The sequence below is a fragment of the Dunckerocampus dactyliophorus genome, chromosome 18, assembly GCF_027744805.1.
Source record: "Dunckerocampus dactyliophorus isolate RoL2022-P2 chromosome 18, RoL_Ddac_1.1, whole genome shotgun sequence".
Taxonomy (NCBI): Eukaryota; Metazoa; Chordata; class Actinopteri; order Syngnathiformes; family Syngnathidae; genus Dunckerocampus; species Dunckerocampus dactyliophorus.
In genome coordinates this window covers 7,552,552-7,579,788 of record NC_072836.1, presented here as the reverse complement: position 1 = coordinate 7,579,788, position 27,237 = coordinate 7,552,552, and the positions used below count along the sequence as shown (strand labels likewise).

At 39.3% G+C, this 27,237-nt stretch overlaps 1 protein-coding gene across 4 annotated transcripts; it reads right to left on the bottom strand.

The window, feature by feature from the left end:
• Positions 1-719: 719 nt before the first annotated feature.
• trip10a (thyroid hormone receptor interactor 10a) lies at positions 720-25,631 on the bottom strand. 4 transcript variants are annotated; one of them, XM_054758389.1, is made up of 15 exons: positions 25,303-25,630; positions 20,003-20,118; positions 17,521-17,577; positions 16,949-17,096; positions 16,164-16,226; positions 13,849-13,953; positions 13,636-13,764; positions 12,347-12,493; positions 12,083-12,271; positions 8,211-8,237; positions 6,570-6,679; positions 6,238-6,370; positions 5,118-5,206; positions 4,831-4,964; positions 720-4,018 (listed from the first exon to the last, which is right to left on the bottom strand). In XM_054758389.1, the coding sequence occupies exons 1-15, from the start codon at positions 25,324-25,326 to the stop codon at positions 3,867-3,869; spliced, it is 1,623 nt and encodes a 540-aa protein (XP_054614364.1). In that variant the 5' UTR covers positions 25,327-25,630; the 3' UTR covers positions 720-3,866. The 4 variants fall into 4 exon arrangements, with proteins under 4 accessions (XP_054614364.1, XP_054614361.1, XP_054614365.1 ...); XM_054758386.1 differs by lacking the exon at positions 8,211-8,237 and adding an exon at positions 8,362-8,526 and having other exon boundaries at positions 1,927-4,018; XM_054758388.1 differs by lacking the exon at positions 8,211-8,237 and adding an exon at positions 8,362-8,526 and having other exon boundaries at positions 3,924-4,049; positions 25,303-25,631.
• Positions 25,632-27,237: the final 1,606 nt, after the last annotated feature.

The following is a 27,237-nucleotide window of genomic DNA, read 5'->3' as shown; positions in this document are numbered from 1 at the left end:
AATTGAGGTAGTTGTTGTGTGGGAGGAGTCAAACTGTATAAGTGCTGCGTTCAATGACACTGAGATTTTTTTTTTTTTATCAATTTACCTTCCAATCAGAATGAGAGCAAGTAAAATACTTCATCACTCTGTTTGCTATTTCCGTATTAATACACAGTATGACATATAATTATCTGTGCTGTATTGTATTAACACCGTTCACTGTGTAAGAAACAAAATTTGACAGAATATTAGAAAATCCAAAGTGGTAAACAGACTGAAAATTGGCCTGGAGCCGCTACCCTCAGGAATGAACATGAAGCAGTCTTTTATTTGTGCATTTTACAACAAGAAGTTACCATAAAAAGCCTAATTGTTAATTCATGACTTTCATTGTATCACAAAGCATCTAAATAGGAGCTTGGCAAACTTGGAAATATCAATTATTCAGAAGTTATTTCCTACCCCTGTAGTGTGGAAAAGTTGCTTTATGTTTAGAATAGGACTTTAAAAATGTACATTATTAGACTGCTGAAACAGTTAACTTCTGTGGTGGCTGTAATCTTTTTTCCTTGCGGCAACTGCTGGAAGATCGAATTTTAAATCTAAATTTAAACACCTGCGGTGCAGGAGGGAGAGGGATAATTGCTTATTTTCTACCAGAAGCCACCATAAATAAAAAGAATATACCCATAGATTTTATCACTGAATACAATTACAGGGCAGGGGATACTAGTCCTGCTGCTGTATAGCCTTTTATTTCCATGTCATCGTCATATTTAACTGGCCTGAGCTGAGTAATGGTCCTTATTATTAGCAGTCTAACATACTGGAAGTGTATGCATTTTATCTCTTAACTCCACCAAAACCATGTACCACAATCTCTTAATTCTAGTTATTAATTAATGTATGCAATAATTCATTAATTTCCTTTATTTATAAGGCTCAAATTGTTTGGTTTCTTTAATTTGATTTTTCTTTATTTATTTTTATAAAATGTATTTATGCTTCCATTTTTTTTGTATCAAGGTTGTATTTTCTTCAATTTTTTTTTTATTTTATTTTGTTTTACTTTTTCCATGTGTTTGTTTATGTCCAAAATTACTATGATTAATGTTTTTTTAATGTAAATTTTTAAACTCTATTTTATTTATTTCAAGGCAGAATTATTTTACTCATTTTTTTTCTAATTTTTCCTAGTAATTACTATTATTATTAATGAACCAACCGGGCAGATATCAGTTCAGTTTCATTTAAAACATTTTTGTATTATTATTATGTACAGACACGTTTCTTCGAAAGAAAAAAAAAGACATAAAGCTAAACATAATTTTAAAAATTACAATAAAATGAATCAAAAATTAATATGACAAATAAAAAAAAAAAAAAAATACTTAATTGTATGGGTCAATTATATTTTATTTTTGTTTTTGTAATATATTTAATTTTTTTCAAGGCTGAATTATTTTCCTTTTTTGTTCTTAGTATTTGCTAATATAAATGAACCACATGGGCAGATATTACTTCAGTTTCATTTGTAACATTTCCATGTATTATGTACAGTCATGCTAAATGCAAAAAAAGGACATCACGTAAAAAAAACACATAATTTAAAAACATTTATTATAAAATGCTCATTATATCCTATGACCGAGGCAGCTAATTTGTGATTTATTCCCTCTGCGTGGACCGCTAATGTCGTACAGCTCTTTATCTTCTTTTTGTGAACGTTCCGAGCCAGTGGAGCGCTGCAGTGTAATCCCAGTCATTAGCTGTGCGATCAGGTAGATGTATCAAAACTATGTTAATCATCTCCATTGCAAATTGATCAAAGCTAAGGGTCTGCATGCAATTTATTGTGGCAGTTAACTTCTTTTTACACTTAAAACATGACCACTACAGCTAATAAAGGTTTCGTGATGGCCAGAGTATGAGCCGGGAGCTGATTAATTCAATTTTTATTCATTCTTATGGGGAAAAAGTAACAAACTATCAAAGTTTAAGGGTAGGACAAGTTGTTGTAGTTGTGAAAGTTGTGAATCCTATGGGATTCATCATCTGAGGTGCCAGCATGGCACATTCTGTAGCATCCAAAAGAAGGAGCCCCATGAATATAGTGTGTGACCTTTAAAGGCTTTGCATTCAAATGATCTTATCCTGTATAGCAGGATGTTCTTTTGGCTATAAGAAGAACTCAGTTCAACTTTAAACTAAATCTAAATCCTCCAAATCTAATGTGCAATCTAATGAATCTTGCAAATGTGCCACCAGACCTGTGTTGAAAACATAATCTTGCAAAGAAGATAGTTTGAATGCAATGTTACTTAGGAAAGATGCAATAGTGCCACCTAGTGACCTTTTTGTACTGTACAGTATGTCTATTTAGAAAAAATTAAAAATCCATCCAGAAAAAATTACTATAACTGGGCCTTGAAAGACCTAAAAGGAACCTATAAATAATGATCAAATTACATGCAGAATTTTACTTGAGTATACCTAATCTAAAAATCAAGTGTTAGAATATAAAAATGTGTATGAATATTATAAACATATTACAACAGTGTAACACTAAATTCTTTCTAATTATCTAATAAATGTTAATTTCCAAACAGAAAAATATGAAATATGTATATCCTTACTTACCAAGACCTCGAGGCACCTTAAAAACAGCTATGCATTATTCTAATTAAATAAGTATACATCTTTTTTTTTTTTTTTTTACAATTACAAAAATGCATAATTGTCAAATAAACTTGGCTTTTTTATTTGTCAAATTATATTAACAGTATAAAACAGTATTATATTCATAGTAGAAATTTAATAAAATAAAGCGTAAATGACATTTCATTGACCTTGAGACCCCTGAAACACCTATACATTTGTATAGTTATAGACGTATTTAAAAAATACAACACACTACCAAATCAATTTATCAATAAAAAAAATACTATAATAACTGACCATTATTTAAAATATATTCAGAATAAAATAAATATAAATAATAGTGTATATATTTAACAAATGATTCTGTAAGAGCATAAATGAGGCATGTATCTTTTGAAATGTGCTCCAGATTTATTTAGTTTTGAACCAAGAAAATATCTTAATGCAAAAATGGTATATATACACACATAATAATAATAATAATAACAATAATAATCATTTCAACCTGAAAGGCACCAAAGCTTGAGAAATGCTTTCTCGAAGAACATTTAAAAACAACTTCAGAAAGTATGAAGAAAATGACGAGCCTCACCATTATTAGCGACGTCCTCTGAAAGGTTAAATAAGACAATAGTGGTATCTAAAGCATATATTTACATAAATACAACCGCCACTATATCTGCTCCCTTTTGTGACTACATTGTCCGCCACTATGTGTGTGTGCACGTTTTAAAAAAATCCTTATTCAAAGCGCAACATCTGACAAATGGGACATAAAGATTTGCAATAAATTACATTGAGTAGAAAAGCCCTATGTCCTTTATGTTACCGCTATAGGTGGGATGTAGAATAGTGTGATATGGCTGCGATTGTCTCAACAAGGACGTGTGCTGTCAACAAACAAAATGTCACTCATTCCCCTCAGAGACTTCCTGCTCTCACAAGTGCTATTAAAGCCACATAAAAATGTTGCATATTTACATGTTTTCATTCATTGTTCATTGAAAAGGTTACATATCACTGTGGTGTTCTGTGGTGTGGTTAACTGGCGATGACAAAAAGAGCATTCGTTAGCACCACGCTCTTGCTAATTGGGGACAATTACCTTATTTTTCTCCTCCCTACTTCCCGGTCCCGCTCATAAGCGCTGTCGTTGCATCGTGATGGCTCCCGTAGGGAAGGAATGCAAGTAGTTTTTAGTTTGTGTCCTCTCACGCTGCGTGTCATTTATTGAGGGAGATGGTGACGTAGGAGGTTGGGATGTAGCCTTCGTCGCCGTTGCTCCTACGTACACGTGTCCAGCCGTCACCTTTGTCTTCCTCCACCACCGCCAGCACCTCGCTCTCCTGCATGGAGATGGTGCCCTCACTGGCGCCTGGAACCGCATCACGGAGCATTACGCCTGACTGTATTATTGGCGTTGGAGTTTGAAACGTCCACACATTGTCATTTTAATTCATTTACACCAAAACTGAGAATTACAATCTCTGTTGAAGCAGACTATTTGATACAGCTTTAATTGTTTTGGCACAAGCATAACAACTAGATGCAACTAAAGCCCAACTGAAGCATTGTGTGTTAAAAACGACAACTCTAAACACCTCGCCATCATATGTATGGGGCAACTCATGTGTTGTCATCAAACGAGATGTAATGCCTACTTTCACCAGAAGGGGCGTTAGTTTGAACTCTAACGCTTGTGTAACGTGCATTTTTATATATTTGTTATTTTTAAATGTGAATTTAAAAAAAACATAAACAGTCATTGTACAATTAAATGCACATTTTTTCCTGTTTTTTTTTTTTAAGTACAAATCAAAAGTCTGGACACACTTTCTCATTCAATAAAATAATAAAGAGTGTCCAAACTATTGACTAGAATTGTAACTATTTCAAGGTCAAAACATACAAATTATTAAAAAAAAATAAAAATAAATAAATAAATAGATATTTCTTTTGTTTGAGTAAAAAACAAAATCACATCACATTTGGAGATACATTCTTCACAAGTGTGTATCTTCTTGGTTTAAAATAATAATAATGTTGTCCTTTTTTTTTTTATAAATGACAAAATCTAATCAGGTTTTTAAACATTTTACACATTGTCGAGAAACGATTGTAAGTGATACCTAAATAGGTGGAAGGATGGATTATTACACTAAGAAGCAGGATGTGTCAGTGACATACCGGGAAAGTTGTACATGGCGGTGCAGGTCCCAATTGGAGCCGTGACTTCCTCATCCTCAAAGTCATCGTCAAACTCTGCGTAGATGGCGTGGGAGGGGTCAGGTGTGCCTCCGTCAGAGTGCGCTCCATCCGGGCTGCAAAAAGGAGGGAAAAAAATAAATACTATAGAAGCTAGGAGTGTCCTAACAAGTGCTACATTAATGACAGTTATTGTTATTATTATTATTGTTATTATTATTAGAATACACTAACCAGTACATTGCTGAGTTAGGAGAAGTGAGAGTCACCTGAGCGTTTCGTGACCGTCGTTGTTGTTGAAGGAGTGGGATTTATAGCGTGGTGTGTCTCCTCGACCTCCCGCCTCGGCTAGCCATATCTGGGTGCACATTTGGACACAGGTGATGATGCATTAAATGACATTTTGCATCCATTTGTATTTGTATGTATGTCACTGAACATTAAATTCTCTTCCTATTTACTCAAATGCAGAGAGTACCAGGTGTCTAGTCGGGGTCAGGCATTTATTAGTAGGAGATGGTGCCTTCGCTGGCACCTGGAAGCGCATCATCCATCATTAGAACTGACTTTTCTTACAGAGGTTATAGTTTGCATCACACTGAGAGCTGCTTCTAATATTCTGCCTTTCCCGTTGAGCTTTTACCTTTGTACCTAATGTTTTGGCACCAGCATAACAACCAGCTGCAACTAAAGCCTGACTGATATTGCCACCACATTTTACAATATTTTTATATTTTTTCCACAAATAAACAAGTTATATTATTATATACTTATTTACATATTTTTAAACACCATTTTTCAAGACACTAACAAAACAATACTTTCTTAACTCCACTATAAAGTTCAGCTTTACAGATGCCATGCCTGAATGTATTGTTTGACTGACTTTATATATTTGTTTGTGTAAACCAACTCTTCTACTTCTGAACGACTGCACACAAAAGGGTGAAAGTGTGTCAAAACATGCACCCCTACTGCGTTGCCTGCGCTATTACTAGTCTGACAAATCCACCACGTGGCAACACTGTTATTAAACCCCATAAGTGGAATCGACTTCCCACACAGCTCCACAAAACACCCACTGTAATTTTAGTCGAATCACCACCAAATTTGGTACACACCTTTAGGGGACTGACAAGCACATGTGTGTAAAATTTGGTTGAAAAACATGTCCGCCATGAAGTAAAACATCTTCGCAACTAATTGTACATAAAGTCGAAGTCATTAATAATTGTAAAAACTGATATCTGTATTTCATGTTCGCTAACGTGTCTTCCAATGCATTTTGACCACAACCTATAGGAGGCAAGGAGTCACATAAATAATTAAGTGCCTGACTAGGCTATTAATGGTGAAAGTAAATAATGAGAGCCCTGAAGTTGGCATTACCTCATACTTGCTTTGCTCCCCCCTGAGACGCTCTATATTCTGGGCCGTCTGACTGATTTGGGATGCCAGACTGGCGGGGTCTCCCAATTGAGGATTTTTCTCATAAACATCCTTCATCTTCCCCAGGGCCTCACTGACAGACAAAGAGAGAGGGGGGGGGATTTTATTTTATGAGTTCAAGGGCTCCATTCTCACTCTCTCACACACACACACCATAGTCATGTGTCACTACATGACTGTTACAGTCACAAGAGAGGCTCTAATAGAGAAGAATTGGTGTGCACACACACACACTCACACACACACACAGACAAACACAGAGAAACACACACCTACTATCTATTTCCTTCTGCAAATCTTTGCCAATTTCATCCAGTTTCTGCTGCAGCCTCTTTCTGCGCTGCTCTGGAGGGAGGTGGGTGAAGTCCTCAGTCACCGCGGGCTGCCAAAAGGTCACACAGCTTTAATAGGCCTGAACTTGCACCAGACAATAAAAAATAAAGAAATAAATGACCACCCTCAGGAGGAACACCAAGAAGCCAAAAGCCCAAATTCAGCTCACTTTGCCAGTGACATTTTAAAATCACGCTCGGGCCATTTCAGACATATTTTATATATATTGGCAGGTGCAATAGTGAGCTGAACCACAAACGGCACTCATATAATTAAAAACAATGCCTTTTAGCACATCATTTTCTATTAAAGAGTAGAAGGCCCACACTAAAAAAAAACGTAATAAAAGAATAATACAGTATTATGAAAATAAAGTCGTAATTGTATTAGAAAAATGTATATTATGGTTTCTTTAAAATGAAAACAAGGTTGTAATATTATAAAAATAATGTCAGTTTTTCATAAGTTGTACTACAACGGGGGGGAAAAATCATAATTTAAGAAGAAGAAAGGCATAATAAATAATATCACAATATTATTAATAATATAATATGATGAGTTGAAATCATACAATTAATACAATGATGTTGTAATATTACAGTAGTGTTTCTCGAGGAAAAAAGTGTTAATATGTTAAAAATATTGGCAAGCATTATTGTTATTGGGCAATATTATGACAAATACATACTTAATATATTATATTATATAATTATATATATATATATATATAAAATATTGCAAGAATATTAATATTACAAGAAAAAAGGATATTGTAATTTTCTGAGAACTAATTTCAAAGTGAATTAAGTAATCTCATCGGGGGGGGGGGGGGGGGGGGGCGAATAAATCGGAATATTATGAGATTAAACTTGTAATTTTTTCTTTAGAAAAAAAGCGGTAAATTAGCCAAAATATTTGTTTACAATATTTATGGTCGGAATATTACAAGAAAAAATGTTAAATATAGAAATTGTAATTTTCTGAGAACATGGTTCAAAGTGAATTTGGTAATATTATCAGGGCAGGGGGGAAACACTTCTTTTTACGCCAATAAAGTTCTGATGTTACAAGAATAAAGTTGCAATATGCCAAAAAAATATTTTAACAAGGTTGAGGTTGTGCTATTATGAGAAATAAACCTGCAATACGTCAAGTGTCATTTTCTGAAAATGACGGGAACGCAATAATGAGGTTGTCATACTGCAGGGATCATGCTATGATAATATGAGAATACAGCTGTAACTTTCAAAGAATTAAGTTGTACTACTACAGGAAAAAAGTCTGAATTTTACTGAAGTAAAACTAATACTGATACTAATACTAATACTGAAGTAAAACTAAAAGCTCAAGACTTTTTTTTCCCTCATAGATTTACTGCTTTTTTTCCTACTGTGTCTCCCCTCCTTCACCAGCAGGTGGCCACCTTTTCAATGCAAACTCATGCAGTGCTTGATGACCTTACCAACAGGGCCAAATGTATTGATTGTTTATTTATTAAATGTGAAACTGCATGGGGAAGGTGGCCACTATATGAATCACCCAGTTTGCACCCCGCAATGTTATAATGTGGTCCATATTACCGAGGCGAGCCTCTCTGGGGTGAACTTCTGGAGGGGGGAGAGGAAGTAATTTAAATAAAACCATGTGGAATGAAATAAAAGTGGTGCAGATGTAGAGACAGCACATGCAAGCCCCAGCGGGTGACTGCCTCTCCCTTTCAAATGGACTCACCGATCTCCTGAGTGTGCGGAAGGATGAGATTCTGGGTTTGACTGTCTTATTGATCTCCTTCAAATAGTACGACAGGGGGTCCCGGCCAAACTTGGGGGAGGGGGGTCCGTTGGAGGGTGAGGGGGCCGGAGGTGTGAACAAAGGTGGGAGCAAGGAAGGGGAGAGCTGGGGCGGGAAGAGGGACGCAGGCGGTTCGATTGGGGTAGTAGTGGGGAGGAGGGTTGACAAAAAAGAAGAGGACAAACAAAGTGACAAGAGAAAGAAAAAGACACCGTCAACACCTTAAAGCACACCACCAAGCCGAGAAGACACAGAGCCCCGACAGCACACACACAAACACATATCACAATAAAAGCACAGCAATAATAACCGTAAAGCAGCCATGCTTGTGTAGCAGCAACACACACCTGCAGTCACACCCAAACAAACGTGGTGGCGCATTACAATTTTTCTGGATTATTATTTGTTAAAAACTCATCTATACTGTAAATAAAACCTGCAAAAATGGTATTGCCCTAAAATAACACACAATATTGAGGTATGGGAGGGGTTTGCCTTAAGAAGTCATATATAAGAATGCATAATAATAATAAAATAACAAAAAGCATGTGGGGTTAAAGAGCCTACTCTAAAAATGAGATGTAAATAATATAAATCTACTCCGGGTACTCTGACTTCCTCCCACATTCCAAAAACATGCACGTTAGGTTAACTGGCGACTCTAAATCGTCCATAGGTATGAATGTGAGTGTGGATGGGTGTTTGGCTACAAGTGCCCTGCGACCGCCTCTCGCCCAAAGTCAGCTGGGATAGGCTCCAGCATACCGCTGTGACCCTAATGGATGAAATTTCCTAATAAATATATAAATAAATTCTCCAGTTTTATAGGTTGACAACTGGTTCTCCTCTTCTCCGCCAGCATGGGCAGCCTTTTCAACTGTCATAATGATTTTGATCTTTGTTATTGAGGTCGAATTTGTGATACAACTCTTGCATTGGATCTTAACAGGCTGAAACAACAAAAGTGCTTTATGAGGAACACTTGACTTTGTAAAACTATGCTTCAAAGTGTCTAAGAATGTAATATCATGTATATAGAATAATAATAATAAATTTAAAACTATGTGTGTATTTGGGAGCTGAGTGTGTGACACTACCATTAAAAGTGGAGGTTGCTCCTTTCCTTGACAGTAATGTCCGTCTTAGGGAGCTTTTAAAGAGCGAGGCGAGGCAGGAGGGGGGAATGTTTTCTAGAGAGCGAGAGAGACCCACAAAGCTCTCTCAAGTGAGCCCGCTATTCATCGAGCTCTCCTGCTCTAATTGGGAGAGCATGACTGAAGACACACACATGCACACGCACACATACACACACAAACACAAACACACATAGATGCATGGCCGAGCGCAGCCTGGGAAGACATGCTGGGAGGTGAGAGACGCTGAACAAGCAAACAGGGAGTACAGAGGGGATCATTTAGTGTTGTGAATAGAAGGGAGGGGGGATGTGAGAGAGGGAAGGTTTGAGAGGGTAGGTGGTAGACCACTCATGTGACCAAATGAACACCTCGGAAAGAGTGGGAACCTCAGAGTGCAGACCTCCAGCCAGTGCCAAACAATCCTCAACATGTCAGTATGATAAACACTTGGTGGTGCTGTTCCACTCCAGTCCTTTCGAGGGGGGGAACACACATTATACAGTAAAATCTTTGCGGGAGTAACAAGCTTATTTCTAGTGGATCACTGCCCGACTTGATCCCAGAAATTCGAATTAAGTTTGCACCTTTATCCAGATCTGCAGCAAAATTGCAAGGTTCTTGATCTGACAGTGTGGATCATGCAGGGGATAATGTACTAACTCGTAACGTTTAACTAACTGCAGTGGAACCTCCAAAGTTGATTACAATCCCTACTAACGTGACCTTGGTTGACTTCAAAACTACATTTTAGGAAATCAAGTCAAGTGAATGAATCCACTCCAGGGTCGAACTGTCTCCATAATAAGACCTTGAACTGTACATGAAATGTTTTTAGTCACATTTTAACTTCCCAAGCTGCCATATTAAGCATTTTACTGTACATTAAAATTAAATAGTCGCCCCTTGCAATATCGCGGTTCGATTATCGCTTGCTCGCTATATAGTGTTTTTTCAGAAATTAATGATCGCTGTTTTGTAGTAGACTATGGTCTATTATTAGCCAAAACATATTGAAATACAAGTCATATGTTGTATTCAGGCCACTAGGCAGCAGTAATGTTACATGGATGAGACATCCATCCTTATTACATTACTCTACCTTGCACTCCATGTAGCCAGCCATGAATGCAGGGTGAAAAAAGGTTCATCTCCCATTCTGTGTGGAAGTGGTAAGTTTGTGGCTTCGTACTTTGTCCATCTTCCCCACTCCGTTTGAAACCCTTTCTTTAGTTTAAGAGAAATTAAGTCGAGGCTAACTGGTTAGCTCCCTAGCTCTCTAGCAAGCGGCCATCTAGAATTCCTGTAGCACAATAGTGGTGCAAACCAGTGTACATGACTAGTGGGGTCTTATTTAATGTGTATAGGGCTCTGATAATGTTAAAAAAAATGTATTTAGATGGTCATAAACAGGTTTTCTATCCTGTAACTGCATAAATATTCAATTTATTAACATTGAATCCTATATTGCGGAAATTCATTTATCTCGGTGGGGTCTGGAACCAATTAACCACTATAAACGAGGGATGACTGTAACTAAAATAAAGTCAAACTAGTTTTATAGTTTTGTCGCAGTAGTTTTAGGGATACTGCTAGAATTATTCCATTCTATGATTATGAAGTGCTGTATGGTGTCTAACAAGTGTATTTACCTCAATAAATCTAAAAGTCAAACCCATAACCACACATAATGGAGAGGAAGCAGGAAGTAGTGTCTCCTAGTGGTGCATTATGGGGACTGCTGGGATTAATAAATGTTTGGTGTGTTATCTGAGAGTGTTTTTACGCTAGCTCGGTGCCTAACTGTATCGCTCATATTGTACTAAGCAGCCAGACACTTTGCTATGTTGCATAAAGTTCCATTTCTGGGTCTATGGTTATCATCACACTTTTCATCTGTCATAAATGGAAGTCTTCTGTCTTTATGTGGAAAAAAAACAGCAAAACCTGGCTACTGAGACATATTTTTCAAGAATTTGATGGTTAAACTGATGTATTTTTTTATTTTTTGCAGGTTCCACTGTAACTAAACAATCCAAACATAGCCGCCCGCTTTTGCACTTGGCACTGATACCTAAAGTACAAACTGACCCGATTCCCGTTTTCCTGACCTGGCAAATAACATTCCGGATTGTTCTCACAATGATTGCGATTGTGACAGCAGGGCACAAGGCTCGCTTCTAGCCAAGCATAATGGACGCAGTGTGTTTGTGGATGCCTGCAGAGGAAAAATTCAATGTTGTTCGGGCCCCGTGCTGCTGACAGCACAACTCTGACTGCAAGTTGACCTGTGCACACAGAGGGAGGGGGTGAGGGGACTCACTCATGCAAAGGGGCGTGTTCTAGAAAGACTCTCATGGGTGCAAAGGGTCATTATGACAAAAGAGATGCATGCTGTTGAGTTTTAGAGGGTGTGAACGCGTGAGAGGTCCACCCTGGCTCGGCCCGTCATGCAAGGAGTCACCCACTAGCTTGACTGCTTTGCTACAACATTCATCTTTTGTGTGATTTCATAATCATAATCCTACCTTTGACTTTTTGCTGAAAAGCCAAAAGTTTTTGCTTCGATTCTTCCCCAAAAGGTCCATGGGGCCTTTGGGCGTCCCCAGACTGCTGTCGGACGACGCTCTATTGATGCCCTGACTAAAGTCCTCAAACTCCACGTCACCCGGACGCTCAAATCCTGACTTGTTCTGCTCGATGACAATCATGGAGTCCTGGTTCAGAGAGTGAGCAAGCAGCTTAGTTATTCTTCCACCTGTTCCAAGCCAAAGACTAAATGAGCAACTCACATTCTTCTCGTTAACATTAGTGCCGGCTTTGGTGATCCCGTCCAGGCACTTGCCGATGATTGGCATCACCTGCTTCTCCGTGTCGGAGAACAGGACGTAGCCCTGCGCCAACTTACGCACTCGCCTCTCGTCAAGTTCTTGCAGTTTCTGGGTCACAGAAAACATTTTTTACACATTTAAATTAGAAAAAACTATTTCAAAAAATAGCAGATTGACGCAAAAATGTTATTACACATTAAAGCACACCTCTACACAACACTTAACTTCATTTTTTAACTTTAATAATGATTTGGAGTGCATGAGAAAGTAGAAAAGAAACTCTCTTTGACCATACGGTCATTTATTAACAAGTATACAATAATCCCTCTAAGCATGAGCTAACACACCGATAGTCACCTTTACATTCATCTTACCCAATATAGTAGACATAATAAAGAGAAAATAAGCCTTTTAAGACATGAATAAGCTATGGCCGCGACAGTACCCGTGTTTTTATTAGAGATTATTGTGCCTGTTGTGAGAAAATTCAAACCTGCAATAAAAGCCTGTTGTTCCAGCAATCGCGTCTGGTGTGTGTGTGTGTGTGTGTGTGTGCATGCGTGCATGCGTCCCACCAAACATTACAGTAACATGCTGACACCTAGTGACCAGTGTAGATTACTACATATCAACCACAGCGTCTTTGAATGGGTCTTCTGAATGCCTTACTTTTTTTATTTTACTTCATGTAGTCATTTTTATGCTTGAAAATGCTTAATTTAGGCAAAAAAATACATCAAATGTGCTTCAATATGCATATTTTTGACTAATAATAGGCTGTATTTAACAAAAAAAACAGCATGATGTATTAATTTGTTTTTGAAAAAGAGTAAAGCTGTGAAATTCGAACCGCAAATGGGGGTTGTATTGCACAAAAGCAGCATCAGAACCAATGTTGAAATAGCATTAAGGAGCAGCCAGCATTAAAACCAACGACGAGTTCCTTGGGAACTACAGTACGGCAAGTGTAATACGCTTACGTTTCACACCCTCAGCTGAGTAGTACAACCGGCATTTTAAAGCGCACGAAGAGGTCGATGAAACTGCTGGATGCTGACTCATGATATTCAAATGCAGCTACTGCTATCTTGTGAAATTACAAAAACTACATCTCACATTTCTTTGGTTAGAAATAACTGTTGGTGTGCAGTGCAGTTCCACACAATTGTAAACATACTACATTTATACTTATTATCTTTAAAAATGCATTTTTCATAGAAGTCTTGCATTGGCATGAGTAGAATACTTACATTAAAGATGAGCGGCATGTCGGTGAAATAGAACTGCTTCTGCTCCTTGTTGAACCTCTGGAGTTGCGCAGCATAGTCGTTCTTACACTCCTCGGCGACGTGCGCCCTCATGTGAGCTTGTTGTTTCGCCTGCGAGCACATCACCACGTTTCATCAAGTGCATCACATTCCACCTTGAAATTCTCAATATGAACTCCACTGCAGTTTCTTCACCTTTTCAACATCCGCCTTCGTGGCGTTGATGTCCTGATCCGTCTTGTCGGCATACTGCGCCGCGCGTTCTGCTTCTCGCCATTCTCGCTCAAAGCGCTTTTTACTCTGGAAAAAGCACATTAATAGAGAGAGCATGTGGATTTAAGTGTAAAAGAGGATGTATTATGCTTTTCCTCTTTTTTGACCTATAAATGTTACCATGTTGTACTTTGGTGTTAAACAATGCCAACTCGTCTGATAATAAGGTTTGCGCATTTGGAAGTGAGACCTGAAAGCAGTTTTGGACGGCTCTGCACGCTGTGTTTTACAGAGTATTTTTTAACACTGAGTTCTATTGACGTTGATGCAACCCTGACTTCCTTATATTGGCATGCCCAGCACCCCTGCTCTGCTTCGCTCTGTTCACGGTGTTAGCATGTCCAGCAATGGCTCCCAGGAAATGTTTTTTCGGGGGTGCCTAAAGAGGCATGCATCAGGCAGAAGTGGTTGGAGTTGCTAATTCCCCGCCAGCAAGAGAAAAATAAGCTCATCTGTCAACGGCATTTCACACGAGACTGTTTTGTGAACACGGGCCAATACAAAGCTGGACTATCCGCCAAACTGTTGCTGAAGTCCGACACCGGTCCAATGTTCCTTGGCCGTGTTGAAGAGTCAGGAGAGCAAGCTGTAAGTAACAATTTATTAGTGTCTTAACTGTTTATTTTGCATAAGTAAACGGACAAAAGGGGTTCGGCAGCTGTCCGGAAGTCCTCGGGAAGGCTTGGGAGTGTGACCAATCACAGCAGAGTGGGCTCGGCGGGAGGCGTTCCTGGAGGAGGGCCATGGGTGGAGTAAATTACACAAACCGTTTGGGCGGGAGGCAGGAAACACTGCAGGAAGAGGTGCAGAGTCTGGAAGATCTAGAAAGCTTTCTGTGTGGGTTATCGTGTGTAGCTGCTCTATAGGAGTCCAGAACTCAATACAAAAGGCCCGAAAATTAGTATAATAGGTCCCCTGTAAGGTTTTGCTGTTCACTTTTGAAAAGGCCATAAATAGAAAGATGCAGAGCCTGCCCTAACACGTTTTTTTTGTTGTTATTTTTATAAATGGTGCCCCCCTCCATGAGCAATTTACATATGCTCACAAAAGAAATTGAATGGCATTGTTTTTAACGCTGTCTTTGTTTTGTATAATAACGTGTCACCCAATTTACATGGTTACCAAATTCCAAATATATACAAAAAAAATCTTAAATACAGCATAAATACCCACAAATAAAAATTATATACATTTACACTATGCAATAACTAACAATATAGCTAAATAAAATAACTACTGTATGTACAAAAGCTATGTAAAATACCTACACACAACTATATGCAAAACGATGTACAAAAATTATGGGTGCAGGGACGCTTTACTACCATTTGTAGTAATATTAATTGGGCATTGCGTTACATTTCATTAAATGTGAGGTATTCCTTTTTTTAAGAGTTCATAGTAATAAGTAGTTTTAATATACAGTAATCCCTCGCCACTTCACCCTTCGAATTTTGTGGCTTCATTCCATCAGGGTTTTTCAAAAATATGTTAATAAGTAAATCATCGCTGTTTCATGGTTGCATATGACCTATTATTAGTTACAAACTGAGCATACTTTTATTTATTTTTTCAAAATATATTTTTTGGCTAAATTAAGCATTTTCAAGCATAAAAATTTATACATGAACTAAAATACAAATATAAGGCATTCAGAAGATGCATTGAAAAATGTTGTGATGATTTGTAGTATTCCACACTGGTCACTAGGTGTCAGTAATGTTACAGAGATGAGACAATAGCCACTACAGAAAGTTCTGTATTATGTATTATTTATGTCTAATATATCTATTATATCTATTATTTTATCTTATTATATCTACTATATTGAGTAATATGAGTGTAAAGGCAACTACAGCGTGTTAATCCATATCTAGAGGGCTAATATAGTTAAAAAACATATTGAGAAGGTCGTAAGCAGGTTTTCTATGCTCTAATGACAAAAATATTTGATTTATAAATGAGGACTCCTACTTCGCGGAAATTCACTTCTCACAGTCGGGTCTGGAACCACCGCAAAATGTTTTCCCAATTTTTGGCGCCCCCTTGAGGCCAAGGCAGCCTTAGTATTTGCCTATATTGACTAATGGGCCAGCCGACTCTGGAAAGATGTGTATATAACCGTCTGAATCATACATTTTGGACGTCTCTGCACTGTTTATTAGAGATCATGTGCCTCTACTGGCTCACAGAGAAAGTGACTTCGACTGATTAAGTTCCATGAAGTTAAGACTTACGGTTTCTAGCTGCTTGCTGGTGCTCTCCAACGCCTGCTGGGCCTTCTTGGCCTCCGTCAGATACTGCAGACATTAGTAAAAATACACAAGAGTCAGCATGGGAGGGAGGTGTGGGGGGTCATATGACAGCGAGGAGAGACGCAGGGTAAATAGTGACAACACGACGGAAAAAAAGGAAAAAATGAAAAGGACAAATGCCAGTGTGTGTGTGTGTGTGTGTGTGTGTGCGTGCGTGCATGCATGCGCGTGCGTGTGCGTGAGAGACGTCTCGTCTGCAGTAAGTCTGAATAATCCAGCGAGACAGAGCCAAGGAATGAATCCTCACGGGGGGAGACAGGCATATCGCTGCTTATCCAGTTTGGCTTCTGTAAACACTGAGATCTACACATCACCCAGGCACATCTCAACCACCCCTCACAGCTACTGAAGCACATTCAAAAGTCTTTGTACAACTGCCTGTCCATTCACGTACAAATTCACACAGATGATGTTAACGTGTCTATAAATTCACATCATATACAGGTAAATGTGTCTAAGCACAACTGTCCATTCGCATACAACAGTATGTAAAGATGTCTGTCTGTTCAACACATCAGTCCATTCTCATACAAACATCCTGTGAGGATGTCTGTCTAGTCGCATCATGCAAATGTGTGTCCATACACACACATACAGTGCATAATGCAAGTGAATGTGAACACATGTGAAGATGTCTCGTCTATTCACATCATGAAAACGTGTGTCTGTTGATACACACACACACATATAATGGAAATGTAGCTCACCGACTTTCGCTCCAGCTTGACCTCCTGCAGGTACTTGGTGAGCTCGGCGCAAATGTTCATCAGCATGTTCTCGGCCACCAGCTCCCTCTGGCCGGCATAGTCGTTCATCTCGTTCAGGATGTCCATAAACGACTGGTAGCTGGTGAACCTAACCATTGTTGGGGGGGAAGGGAACACAGCAGAGGCAGTGATGAGGGCCACAGATAACATGGGAAGCCATGATAAGAGCTGTTTCCTGCTTCCTTCTGGAGGCATTTAAACATCTCGCACTGCATCCTGGAGGTTAAAATGTGCTGTTTTTCTCTTTTTATAGAACCCAAGAGGTTATGTTTTCAGAACCTTTTCTATCCATTAGCAGGAATAAGCCACACATGCTTAACCAGGCATGGATCAAGGACCCACACATATTCGTGCAAATCTGGACAAAGGTGTAGCTGCACTTTTTCCTAACATGTTGGTTCATTTCTCACTGAAGGAGTCAGGCATATAACCTTCTAAAGTTGTACAATTTTGGTTAATCCAATTTAGGATTAAAGAAGAAGCAACTTTTTCGTTCAAGTTTGCATCATCACCTGCCATCTTGCTCATCTTTGCCGATCCGTTTTAGATTAAATTTCTTCGACAGGTTCCTGAAAAAAAGGCAAAGTGCGTGATATTAACGTGTAGACATATCAGGAAACCTTACAGGAAGTGAACATGGACGAAAACATGGATTTGTGAAATTTGGGACACACCTTTATGGGGACTGACATGCACATGTGTGTAAAATTGTTGGCTTAATTCATTGAACATTTGTCTCATAAAGGAGTGTCCAAACTTTGACAAGGGACACTTTGATATTTTGGGGAAAAAAAACTGCATCTCAGCTTTGTGATATATGAGTGAAAAAGCCTATTTGTGCTTTGCTCTCCCCCCCTCCCATTTTTCAGTTTTTTTTAATTTTCCAAATCTGTCAACTTTCTTCTTAAATACTCTTCATACATTTTTTTTCCTAATATTATGACTTTATACCCATAATATTTTTACTTTACTTGCATAATATTATACCTTTTCCCCATTTTTTTTGTTTTGTTTGTTTCTGATAATATTACGACTTTAAAAAAATTGTCTTTAATATTTCAATTCTGTGCTACAAAATTTTTCTCATCATATTACAAGTTTATTCTTATAAAATTGTGACATTTTTCTCGTTAGAATACGACTTCTTTCTCTTCGTATTTTGACTGAATAAATTCAATATGTAGCCGTTTTTTCCATTTTTGCTGTTTGTTTTTTTCCCCAATTTCTTCTTGTAAATTTTCTTCTCAGAATTATGACTTTATTTCCATATTGTGACTTTATTCCTATAACATTATCACTTTTTCCGCAACTTAACTTTATTCATTGTTTTGTTTGTTTCTCGTAACATTTTAATTTTTTTTTTAAATAACTTTTATAGTTTTTTTTATATTTTTCAACTTTATGCTACTAAAATGACATTACTTGTCCTCATAATATTACAATACAATATTACAATACTTATTCCAACTTTTTCTTGTTAGATGAAAACTTGTATTTTCTCTCAATAGTTTGACTTTATTCTTTCAAACTTACTGCAGATTTTTTCATTTATTTATTTTTTTACGTTCCTTGTTCAATTATATTTTTAGAATGTGCTGCATGCCAAAAAAAGTACAGCTGCCGGCCACACTTTGGACACCCCTGGTCTAACAACAGCAACGTTTTATGGATATCTGTATTACATGCATGCTAGCATGTCGTCCAAAGCATTTTGAGCACAAGTCATAGGGGCCGCCACCACTGAACTCTATAACTGGAATGGCCCCGATCGCTTGCTGCGCATTGGAGGCTTGAAGCCACCGGAAGTATAGAAGTCGCCATGTTGTTTCACCCAAAACAAGAAAGCCTCAGAACTAAAAGGAGTTCGAGATGCCGTCTTGTGCTGCTATTAATTGCACAAATCGTGATACTCGAGAAAATCGCGAGAAGGGACTTACATTTCACAGGTAGATAAATGCTTATCAATAATAAAAAGTTTAAAAAATAGATACTTTAAATCTGAAAGCATCTTTTCATCTAAGTAGTTGTAAATGACCCCTTATTCTCCTTTAGATTTCCACACTGCAATGCTCAACTTCTAAAGCAATGGGTAGTAAATATGCGGAGAGATAGGTGGATTTCTGCAGCCAGATCGCAACTCTGTTCAAGTCATTTCACCGAGGAGAACTTCGACATGACCGGCCAGACTGTTAGATTACGACAAAATGCAGTTCCAACAATATTTGACTTTCCTGATCATCTTCTAAAGGTATGCGTTGCATTTAACTTTGATACTACGTAGATCCTTATCATAACAAATACCTTGTGAACACTGAAATTGAGTTGTTATGCATTGTAATTTCACACCATAGAGGTAGGAAAAAACTTAAACTGGAGGGAAATTTTGAGATTTGGGTCTAGTAAATTTACTCTGTTTCAATGGAATTTTTGTTAATTCGTGTTAATTTTTATACCAAAACATAATAAATGTAGTGAATGGAGATACATGTATGTGTATGCGTGTGTGCTTTTTTGGGTGAAGCAAGATGGCCAACCAATGGCTTCATGTGGTCAGCAGGGACCCCCCCTTCCAGTAGTATAGAGTTCAGTGGCCACCACAACTTTCATTTAAAGCCATGTGAATGAAGACACCTGATGTATATCAAACTGGAGCAGGAGGGTGTGGTGAATGAAAGTAAAAGCCGTATGACATCATAAAGAAGCCGATAAAAGTGTTTTGGTGAAAGCATATTTTTTCTAAAAAGACAAATCTTCTTCCTTTTACTCTGACAACATCCTGTCAGTCATGTGTCTGTCTGCTCCCACTTCCTCTGGAGGATGAAGAGGGAGCAGCGGCTGCAGCCGAAGAATGAGGCCAGTGTGTTCTGATAGAGTGATGGGTCATGAGACCACAAACACGGCATAACACACACACACACACACACGCGCACACTTGCGCACACTTGCGCACACTTGCGCACACTCGTGCACACACAGATGAAGGACAAGGCCCACCTCAGCTGCTTGGCATAGCTTTGCTCAATCTCTGTCCTCTCCTTCACAAATTTCACATACTTCTCCGCCAGCTCCAGGCCGGACTGTGTGTGCTTCTCGATGACATCACATCGGTCCTAAATTAAAGGAAAAAAAGAAGCACGAGGGACAAATTAGGAAAAGAGACGCTGCAGGATGTGAATCATGTGAAGATAATGTTCCATTGGCTAGCATAACTCTATGGAGGCGCTCTCTTGTGTGTTGCATTGCAGAAATTGCCACCGCAAATGTACAAAAACCACCGCAACCATCATTACGCTAGGTCAAAAGATCACACACAGTGCATAAGCCTGATATTTTAAAAAAACCTGACTTTATGACATCTTCTTGCTCAGGCAAGCCTACCAAGAGATGAGATTGCAGATCTCCCCTCAGGTCTTATTTGAGGCTCGTAATTGTATTGATGAGGAGGATTCCTAACAAGTTAGGCCAAGTCGTCCATGCACCCTCCCAGCCAAAAGACATTTAGACTAATTACAGAGTAGACGATTAAAGATGGAGGCCAAAACAAAAGGTAACATGCGCAGTAACATTCAAACCCCCAGTATAACATCAGAGCTGTCCAATGAAAAATATCTCCATTATTTCTAGATATAGATTTCAACTGTATGACTAAATTTTGTCATACTGTAATCCCTCGTTTATCGCGGGTACTTGCTTCCAAACCGGACAGTGATAAGTGAATTTATGCAAAGTAGGACTCCTAATTTATAAATGGAGTATTTTTTAAGTTAGAGCACAGAAAACCCCCGTAGACCCCACCACCTGTGGGGGCAAGCAGAAGGATCCAAGTGCAATGTGCTATGGGTGGCGGTCGAGGGCGGCCGGAATGTCACGGAAGGAGCCAAAGCTTGTGACATTCCAACTAGACATAGTCGGACTCACCTCGACCCACAGTTTGGGTTCTGGAACCAAACTCCTCGAGAGGGGCTGGACCTTGTTCTACTCTGTAGTTGCTGCAGGAGAGAGGCAGCAAGCTGGTGTGGGCTTATTAATAGCCCCCCGGCTCTGTGCCTCCATGTTGGGAGTCATCCCCGGGGTGAACGAGAGGGTCACTTCCCTATGCCTTCGGGTTGGGGAAAGGGTCCTGACTGTCGTTTGTGCGGCAGTTCAGAGTACCTAGCCTACTTAAAGTCTATCAGAGGGGTGCTGGAGAGCACCCCAGCTGGTGACTCCGTACTTCTGAGAGACTTCAACGCCCACGTGGGAAATCAGTGTGACCTGGAAGGGCGTGATTGGAAGGAACGGCCTCCCCGATCTGAACCCATGCGGTGTGATGTTATTGGACTTCTGTGCGAACCACAGTTTGTCCAGAACAAACACCGTGTTCAAACATAAGGATGTCCACAAGTGTACTTGGCACTAGGACACCCTCGGCCACACGTCTATGATCAACTTTGTCGTGATATCATCAGACCTGCAGCCGCATGTTCTTGACACGCGGGTGAAGCGAGTGGCTGAGCTGTCAACTGCACCACCTGGTGATGAGTTGGATTAGATGGCGGGGGAGGATGCCGGACAGACATGGGAGACCCAAACGTGTAGTGAGGGTGTGCTGGGAACGTCTGGCATCTTCTTCTGCTGTGGAACACATACGTTAACACGATGGCCGCGGCGCTCCGCCGCTGAAGTAGTTACGAGCGTCTTCGTCACATACACATGAACACACAGGCGACAGTGCGCAGGAATACGGCGGGAGACAAATATATAACGCCAAGCATTTTGTGAGGTCTGATTTTTATGAGAAGGCATTTTTGTGATGCAAATGTGTTCATTTTTTTTAATGCATATTGTTTTGAGAAGCCAAACTTTTTACTTAATTGTCCCCTGCAACTAAGCAGAACTACGTTCTTCATCACGGAAATCTGACCAGAACTGGACTTAGGAGACCAAGTGGGGGGTAGGTCTCTGTTATTGGACTACAACGCTGGCGGGGATATCATACAACTTCATGTAAAAAAATCCGAACTCTTCTTGTCAAAAAATCCGTACTATGCCTTTAAGAGATGATACTTTGCAAGCAATAGCTAACAACTGGCTTGACAACACAATACAAACAGACAGACGCACGTAAAGAGCACAACACGTAAGAGGTAAGTTAACACGCAACAATGAACTACCATTCATATAGGTTAACTGTTATTTACAAGTGCACGCAATAATGCTGGGTAGTCCAGCGGCAACTCCTCTCGACGCTACGATATAATGACAGTATTACCTGTAGAATGACATGTACCGGTACATTATTGCCAAAATCATCATCAATATTTTTTTTAATAGCCCACACAATTCGCGCAAGCATGCACATCTACTGCTGTATGGAATGTAGCCACCACCCGTAAGTCAATAACTTAATGTTCTGTGGTTAAATAAGATTTACAAACATGAGATAATATGCCACATATTTCTTATGACACAAACCAGAAAGCTCCAATTTACCTGTCCACACACAAACACAGAGTTCTGCATTGTGGCCAGTTATGCAAATTAAACACAGCCTGGGATGAGCAGGAAAAAAACCCAAAGATACTCCAGAAAATCCATTTTTCGGGGAGTAGCTGTGACCCCAACTGTGTTATGTCACTGTGCCAAACTTTGGGAAAAAGAAAAAAAAGACTAGATGGTCCTTGGTTGTCACGGTAACAGCGGCGATGCTCTTCTCCCTATTATACTATATACTCTGGCGCAAAGAAAAGACAACTCCTGCAGGTGATGCTTCTATATCTTTGTCTATTTTTATGTTGACACAAGTAAGAAATATTGCTTTTTGTTGGCAATTTGTGCATTTTATCACTTTATATTTTATTGTCAAGAGTCCAATTAGCATTCCACACAAGTGGACACAATCCAAAGTAGGTCAAGTTATAAAAAGCAGTACACAGTGGCATCTTGATTTTCGCCATCAATTTGTTCCACATCATCCGCCGAAAACCAAAACGTACAAAAGCCGAGGCAATTTTTCCAATAGGAAATCATGTAAATCCAATGAATCAGTTCCAGACACCCAAAAATATTTAAACACTAATTTTTAAAACAATTATTATAGTTTTACATACAGAAAACAATGCAAAATAATTACAAATGACTCTTTATCAAAGTGTTGGCACTTTCTTTCTTTGGCCCCATGGTGACTTATGTAGCAGTCACACACAATAAAAAAAAAAATTCAGCGAGTCAGCAAGGTACGGGGTGCTTTGTTTGGACACTTGACCTCGCAGAACGATACACTGCAGAGCAAATGGACTAGTTAAGTGCAATATTGTTTGAAAACAGAGGCAACATTTTTGCAAAAATTTTAGACAAAAATCAAAAACTGTGGCATAAAAAAAACAAAGTTTGACCGTATTTAAGAAAAAGACAGAAAACTAAATAAAAACACAACAACATCCAACTCAGTCCGACTCTACGGTGTTTTTTGTGCCACAATTGGCCCCTAGGCCTGACTTTGGACGCCCCCGCTTTAGATAATCATCTAAACAGCTCAGCAAGACATGTTGACGCGCGTCTGTCATCACATTAGCACACAATACTCATAAAAGCCCTCCTAAAAGTCTGTTAGCACACACTATCGTAGCATGTGTTGACACTCTGATCTTGCACACCGCTCATCTTAAAATAGCCGCAGGATTAACCACCACCGTCAGTGGACGGATGCCATAGACTACGAACGACTCTTGAGGCAAAGAAAGTTATTATTCCTGTGGGACTTTTGTTTGAACTACCGCAACGGAGACTAAAAACAAAAAACAAGTTAGAAATCAACGTGACAGCAGAAAAATGTGAAACTGGTGTCCCAATCAAAGTAGGCCAAAACTAATTTGGCTGTTGCATGCAGAATAGAAAAAGGGACAGGGAACGTGGCCCGAGGGGGAGGAAACTCTGTAATGAGGCTGCAGTGTCCCAGTCGGCATTTCTGCAATGAAACACATTCTGCTTTTTCACAGAGAATGAGCATGACTGAGCTGAGCCATTATGTGACATACAGTACATGGGGAGCAAAGAATACATATATAAAGTCAGGACATGGCATGACATCATGTGACCTAACTGTGTTGAATGTGTATCGTTGTCTCACACACACATATACACACACACACACACACACACACACACACACACACACACACACACACACACACACACACACACACACACACACACACACACACACACACACACTCTCTCTCTCTGAGGGAGAGAGCATAGCACTGATACAGCCCTTCCAAGGCATTTTATCTTGCATATTTGTCATTTTTGCATGCTTTTAACCGTCATTTTAACACTGGTTAATATTACTTTCACAATTTAGCTCGAGTGAACCAAATCGAGCGGACCGAGACGGCACGTTAGGGTTCGGATGATTGCGTTTACATTTAACAAAAAGAACCGTACTTGCAAAACGCACCAGAGTTCATTTAAACCAAACTGAACACGACGAGTGTAAAGACACACTTAAAACCTCCCCAAGTTAGATTTATATTGTTGAGCTGTGTAATGATGAAATGTGCACAATTGCTTTGCCACATCATTGTTTAATTTGGGGTTCTTTGATCTTATGATGGGAATGTTTTATAAAGTACTGCATGTAATAATATTTCAACAGTTTGGTGCAATGCAGGTGAATAAAAATGTTGCTGCGCATATCTCGGCATTAGCACAATATTATTGTTGAGCACAACTAAATGCACAATTCAATATTATTGATTGCTATTAACTTATAACCTCTTGTGCATAAATGAGGCCCACCAGTGATGGTGATGATACTATGGTGGGACTTCTGTTTTCAAATAATGCCAGCATCTCTATGGAAGCAAAGTGTCAACAATGATTCCCAAATGGGTGCAATGCATGAAAACGCCTCCTGGGGAAACCTTTCAGGTGCTTACAAACACGGACTACCTTTTTCAGTGCATCAACATAAAGGATGTGACGTCACAACTTTCATGTACTGACACAGTATTAGGTACACGGTTCACCTGCACGATCTGAGTTTGGGGGTTTTAATTTTTATTTTTTTTTAAACTAGCACTATTTTTGGACAGTGAACACCTTTAGGTGTATCAAACGAAATGGCGAGTGGTTTTGGTGTGTGACATAGTGCAAACGTGGACTAACTTTTTTTAAGTGGCTTCTTGTCACGTATGCTATGTGAGTGACCCTGAACGCACCACCACTAAACATGAACAGCAGCTAGCAAAACACCAAGCTCGCATAGATAGCCCTCTCTCTTGATTTTGATGCCATCTTCCGCAGCGACTCACCCAAAGCTCGGTGCCCCAGTCCATGTTCAGCCCGCTGGCCAAGCCTCTCGACCGCCCCGAATACAAAGAACTTCTCCAAAGTTATTCGAGTATAATCCCGAGGCGGCGGCGTCGGGAGGGAGGGAAGCAAATAAGACTTCTTCGCAGAAGCGTCGCTTCCTTCAACAAGTCATGTAAACCGGTAACATAATTGAGCAATTACGTGTGCACACAGCTGTTAGTCTAGTTTGTCCAAATATTTTTCATAGCGAAGGGAAGGAAAGATAAACTAGGTTTCATATCCGCGTCACTCCCAAATCCTTAAACCCTTAAAGGGCCAGTGCACATTACATGACGGTGTGGGAAGCCACGTCCTGTCCGGCGCGCGCAGACGTACTGTGTGTTGACGCTCACACGTACAGAATCACGTGACACCCACTCCACGTAAAAAAAAAAATACATTAGTGTAGGGGGAAAGTAAGGATCGGCCTTGGATGAGCGGATGAACAGTGGTTCACAAATACCCAGGGGGTACATGAAGGTACTCCAAGAGGTACTTGAGATTGGGGAAATAAGCATTTGATCCCTGGCTGTTATAGGTTTACCGAACTACAAGTATATAAACAGTACAGAACCTTTATTGTGGATTTACTGTAATTTAGAGAGACGAAGTCCGGAAAGAAATATAATAAATAAAATGTATTTGCTCTTGCATTTAAGAGCACATTTATTGTCATCTCAGAATGAAGTGAATTATTTCTTCGTTTACAATTTACGTGTATTTTTATTTCCAAATGTTTGAAACATTGATGCTACAGTGTGTTTTGCATCTTTATTTAAATCAAATGATGCAAATTACAATGGCCCCTCATTGTGATATTTTGCCTTAAACCAATCCAAAGTAGATATGCTAAGAATTGTTCATATATTTAAAGAAAAACAGTGTGCATCTCAGTTTTGTTTTATAGGTAGGGGTGTGACGAGACACCCAACTCACAGGATGAGACGATGCACAAGAATGGGCCCGCAAGAACGAGACGAGATTTTAACATTAATCTGAACAAATTCAGCATACTGCCTTGTTCGTGTTGATGGGTTCACTTTGCTCATGATTAATATTCCCATACGGGGGCTGTGGCATTTAGCTTTCCAATCATCTTTCTCCTACTAATTTCTAGTACATTACTTCGCACTGCTCCTCATGAGGCTCCCCTGCTGCTAGTGACCGCGCCTCCTCCCAAAGGGACTGTATGACTGACAAGAGGTCTCACTCCGTTGTTTTACGGAAAGCTATTGTTTTTATGAAACGCCTACGTGCTGAATCAATGCACAGAGTGAAGCCTCTTCCTGTCTGTTTGGAGGAGAGAGACGAGGAAAAGAGACATGCATGCACAGGGCAATATATGGAGGCGGGCAAAATGGAGTTCATTTTCATTTAGCATGTGATTAATTTATTTATATGTTATGGCAAGACTTTTTTTCAGCTGTGATTGGCTGGCCTGTTGCCCGAAGTCAGCTGGGATAGGCTCCAGCATACCCCCGCAACCCTAATGAGGAGAAGCGGCATAGAAAATGGATGAATGGAAATCTTGACACATTTTAATCTTCTGAGATCTTGTGACATGAGATCCTGTGACACGCCTTGTTATAGGTGATTATTATTACTATTATTACTAAACATTTCAACATTTTCTTTTTACAGTATGGCTTTTTTCCTCATTTTTGCTGTTGATTTTGTTAGTGTTTTGAACGCGTGGCGTCACTTTGGACACCCCTGGTTTAGATAATCCTTCTTGTTTTATTATAGTTTTTAATTTTTCTTGACATTTCTGATAAAAACAACAAAAATGCATCACATAATTGAATCCAGTTGAAGTCCTGTCCTGTATAAAAACAACATGTGACAACACAGGGATATGTTCCATTCAAGCATTCACATAAACCAACCACTGGGGC

Coding starts and splice junctions, on each gene's coding strand:
- trip10a (XM_054758386.1), bottom strand. CDS start 25,326: ATGGACTGGGGCACCGAGCTTTGG. Junction 16,227..16,948: donor TCAAGCTGGAGCGAAAGTCG/GTGAGCTACATT, acceptor TAATGTCTGCAG/TATCTGACGGAGGCCAAGAA. Junction 13,954..16,163: donor CCAGCAAGCAGCTAGAAACC/GTAAGTCTTAAC, acceptor TGCTTTTTCCAG/AGTAAAAAGCGCTTTGAGCG.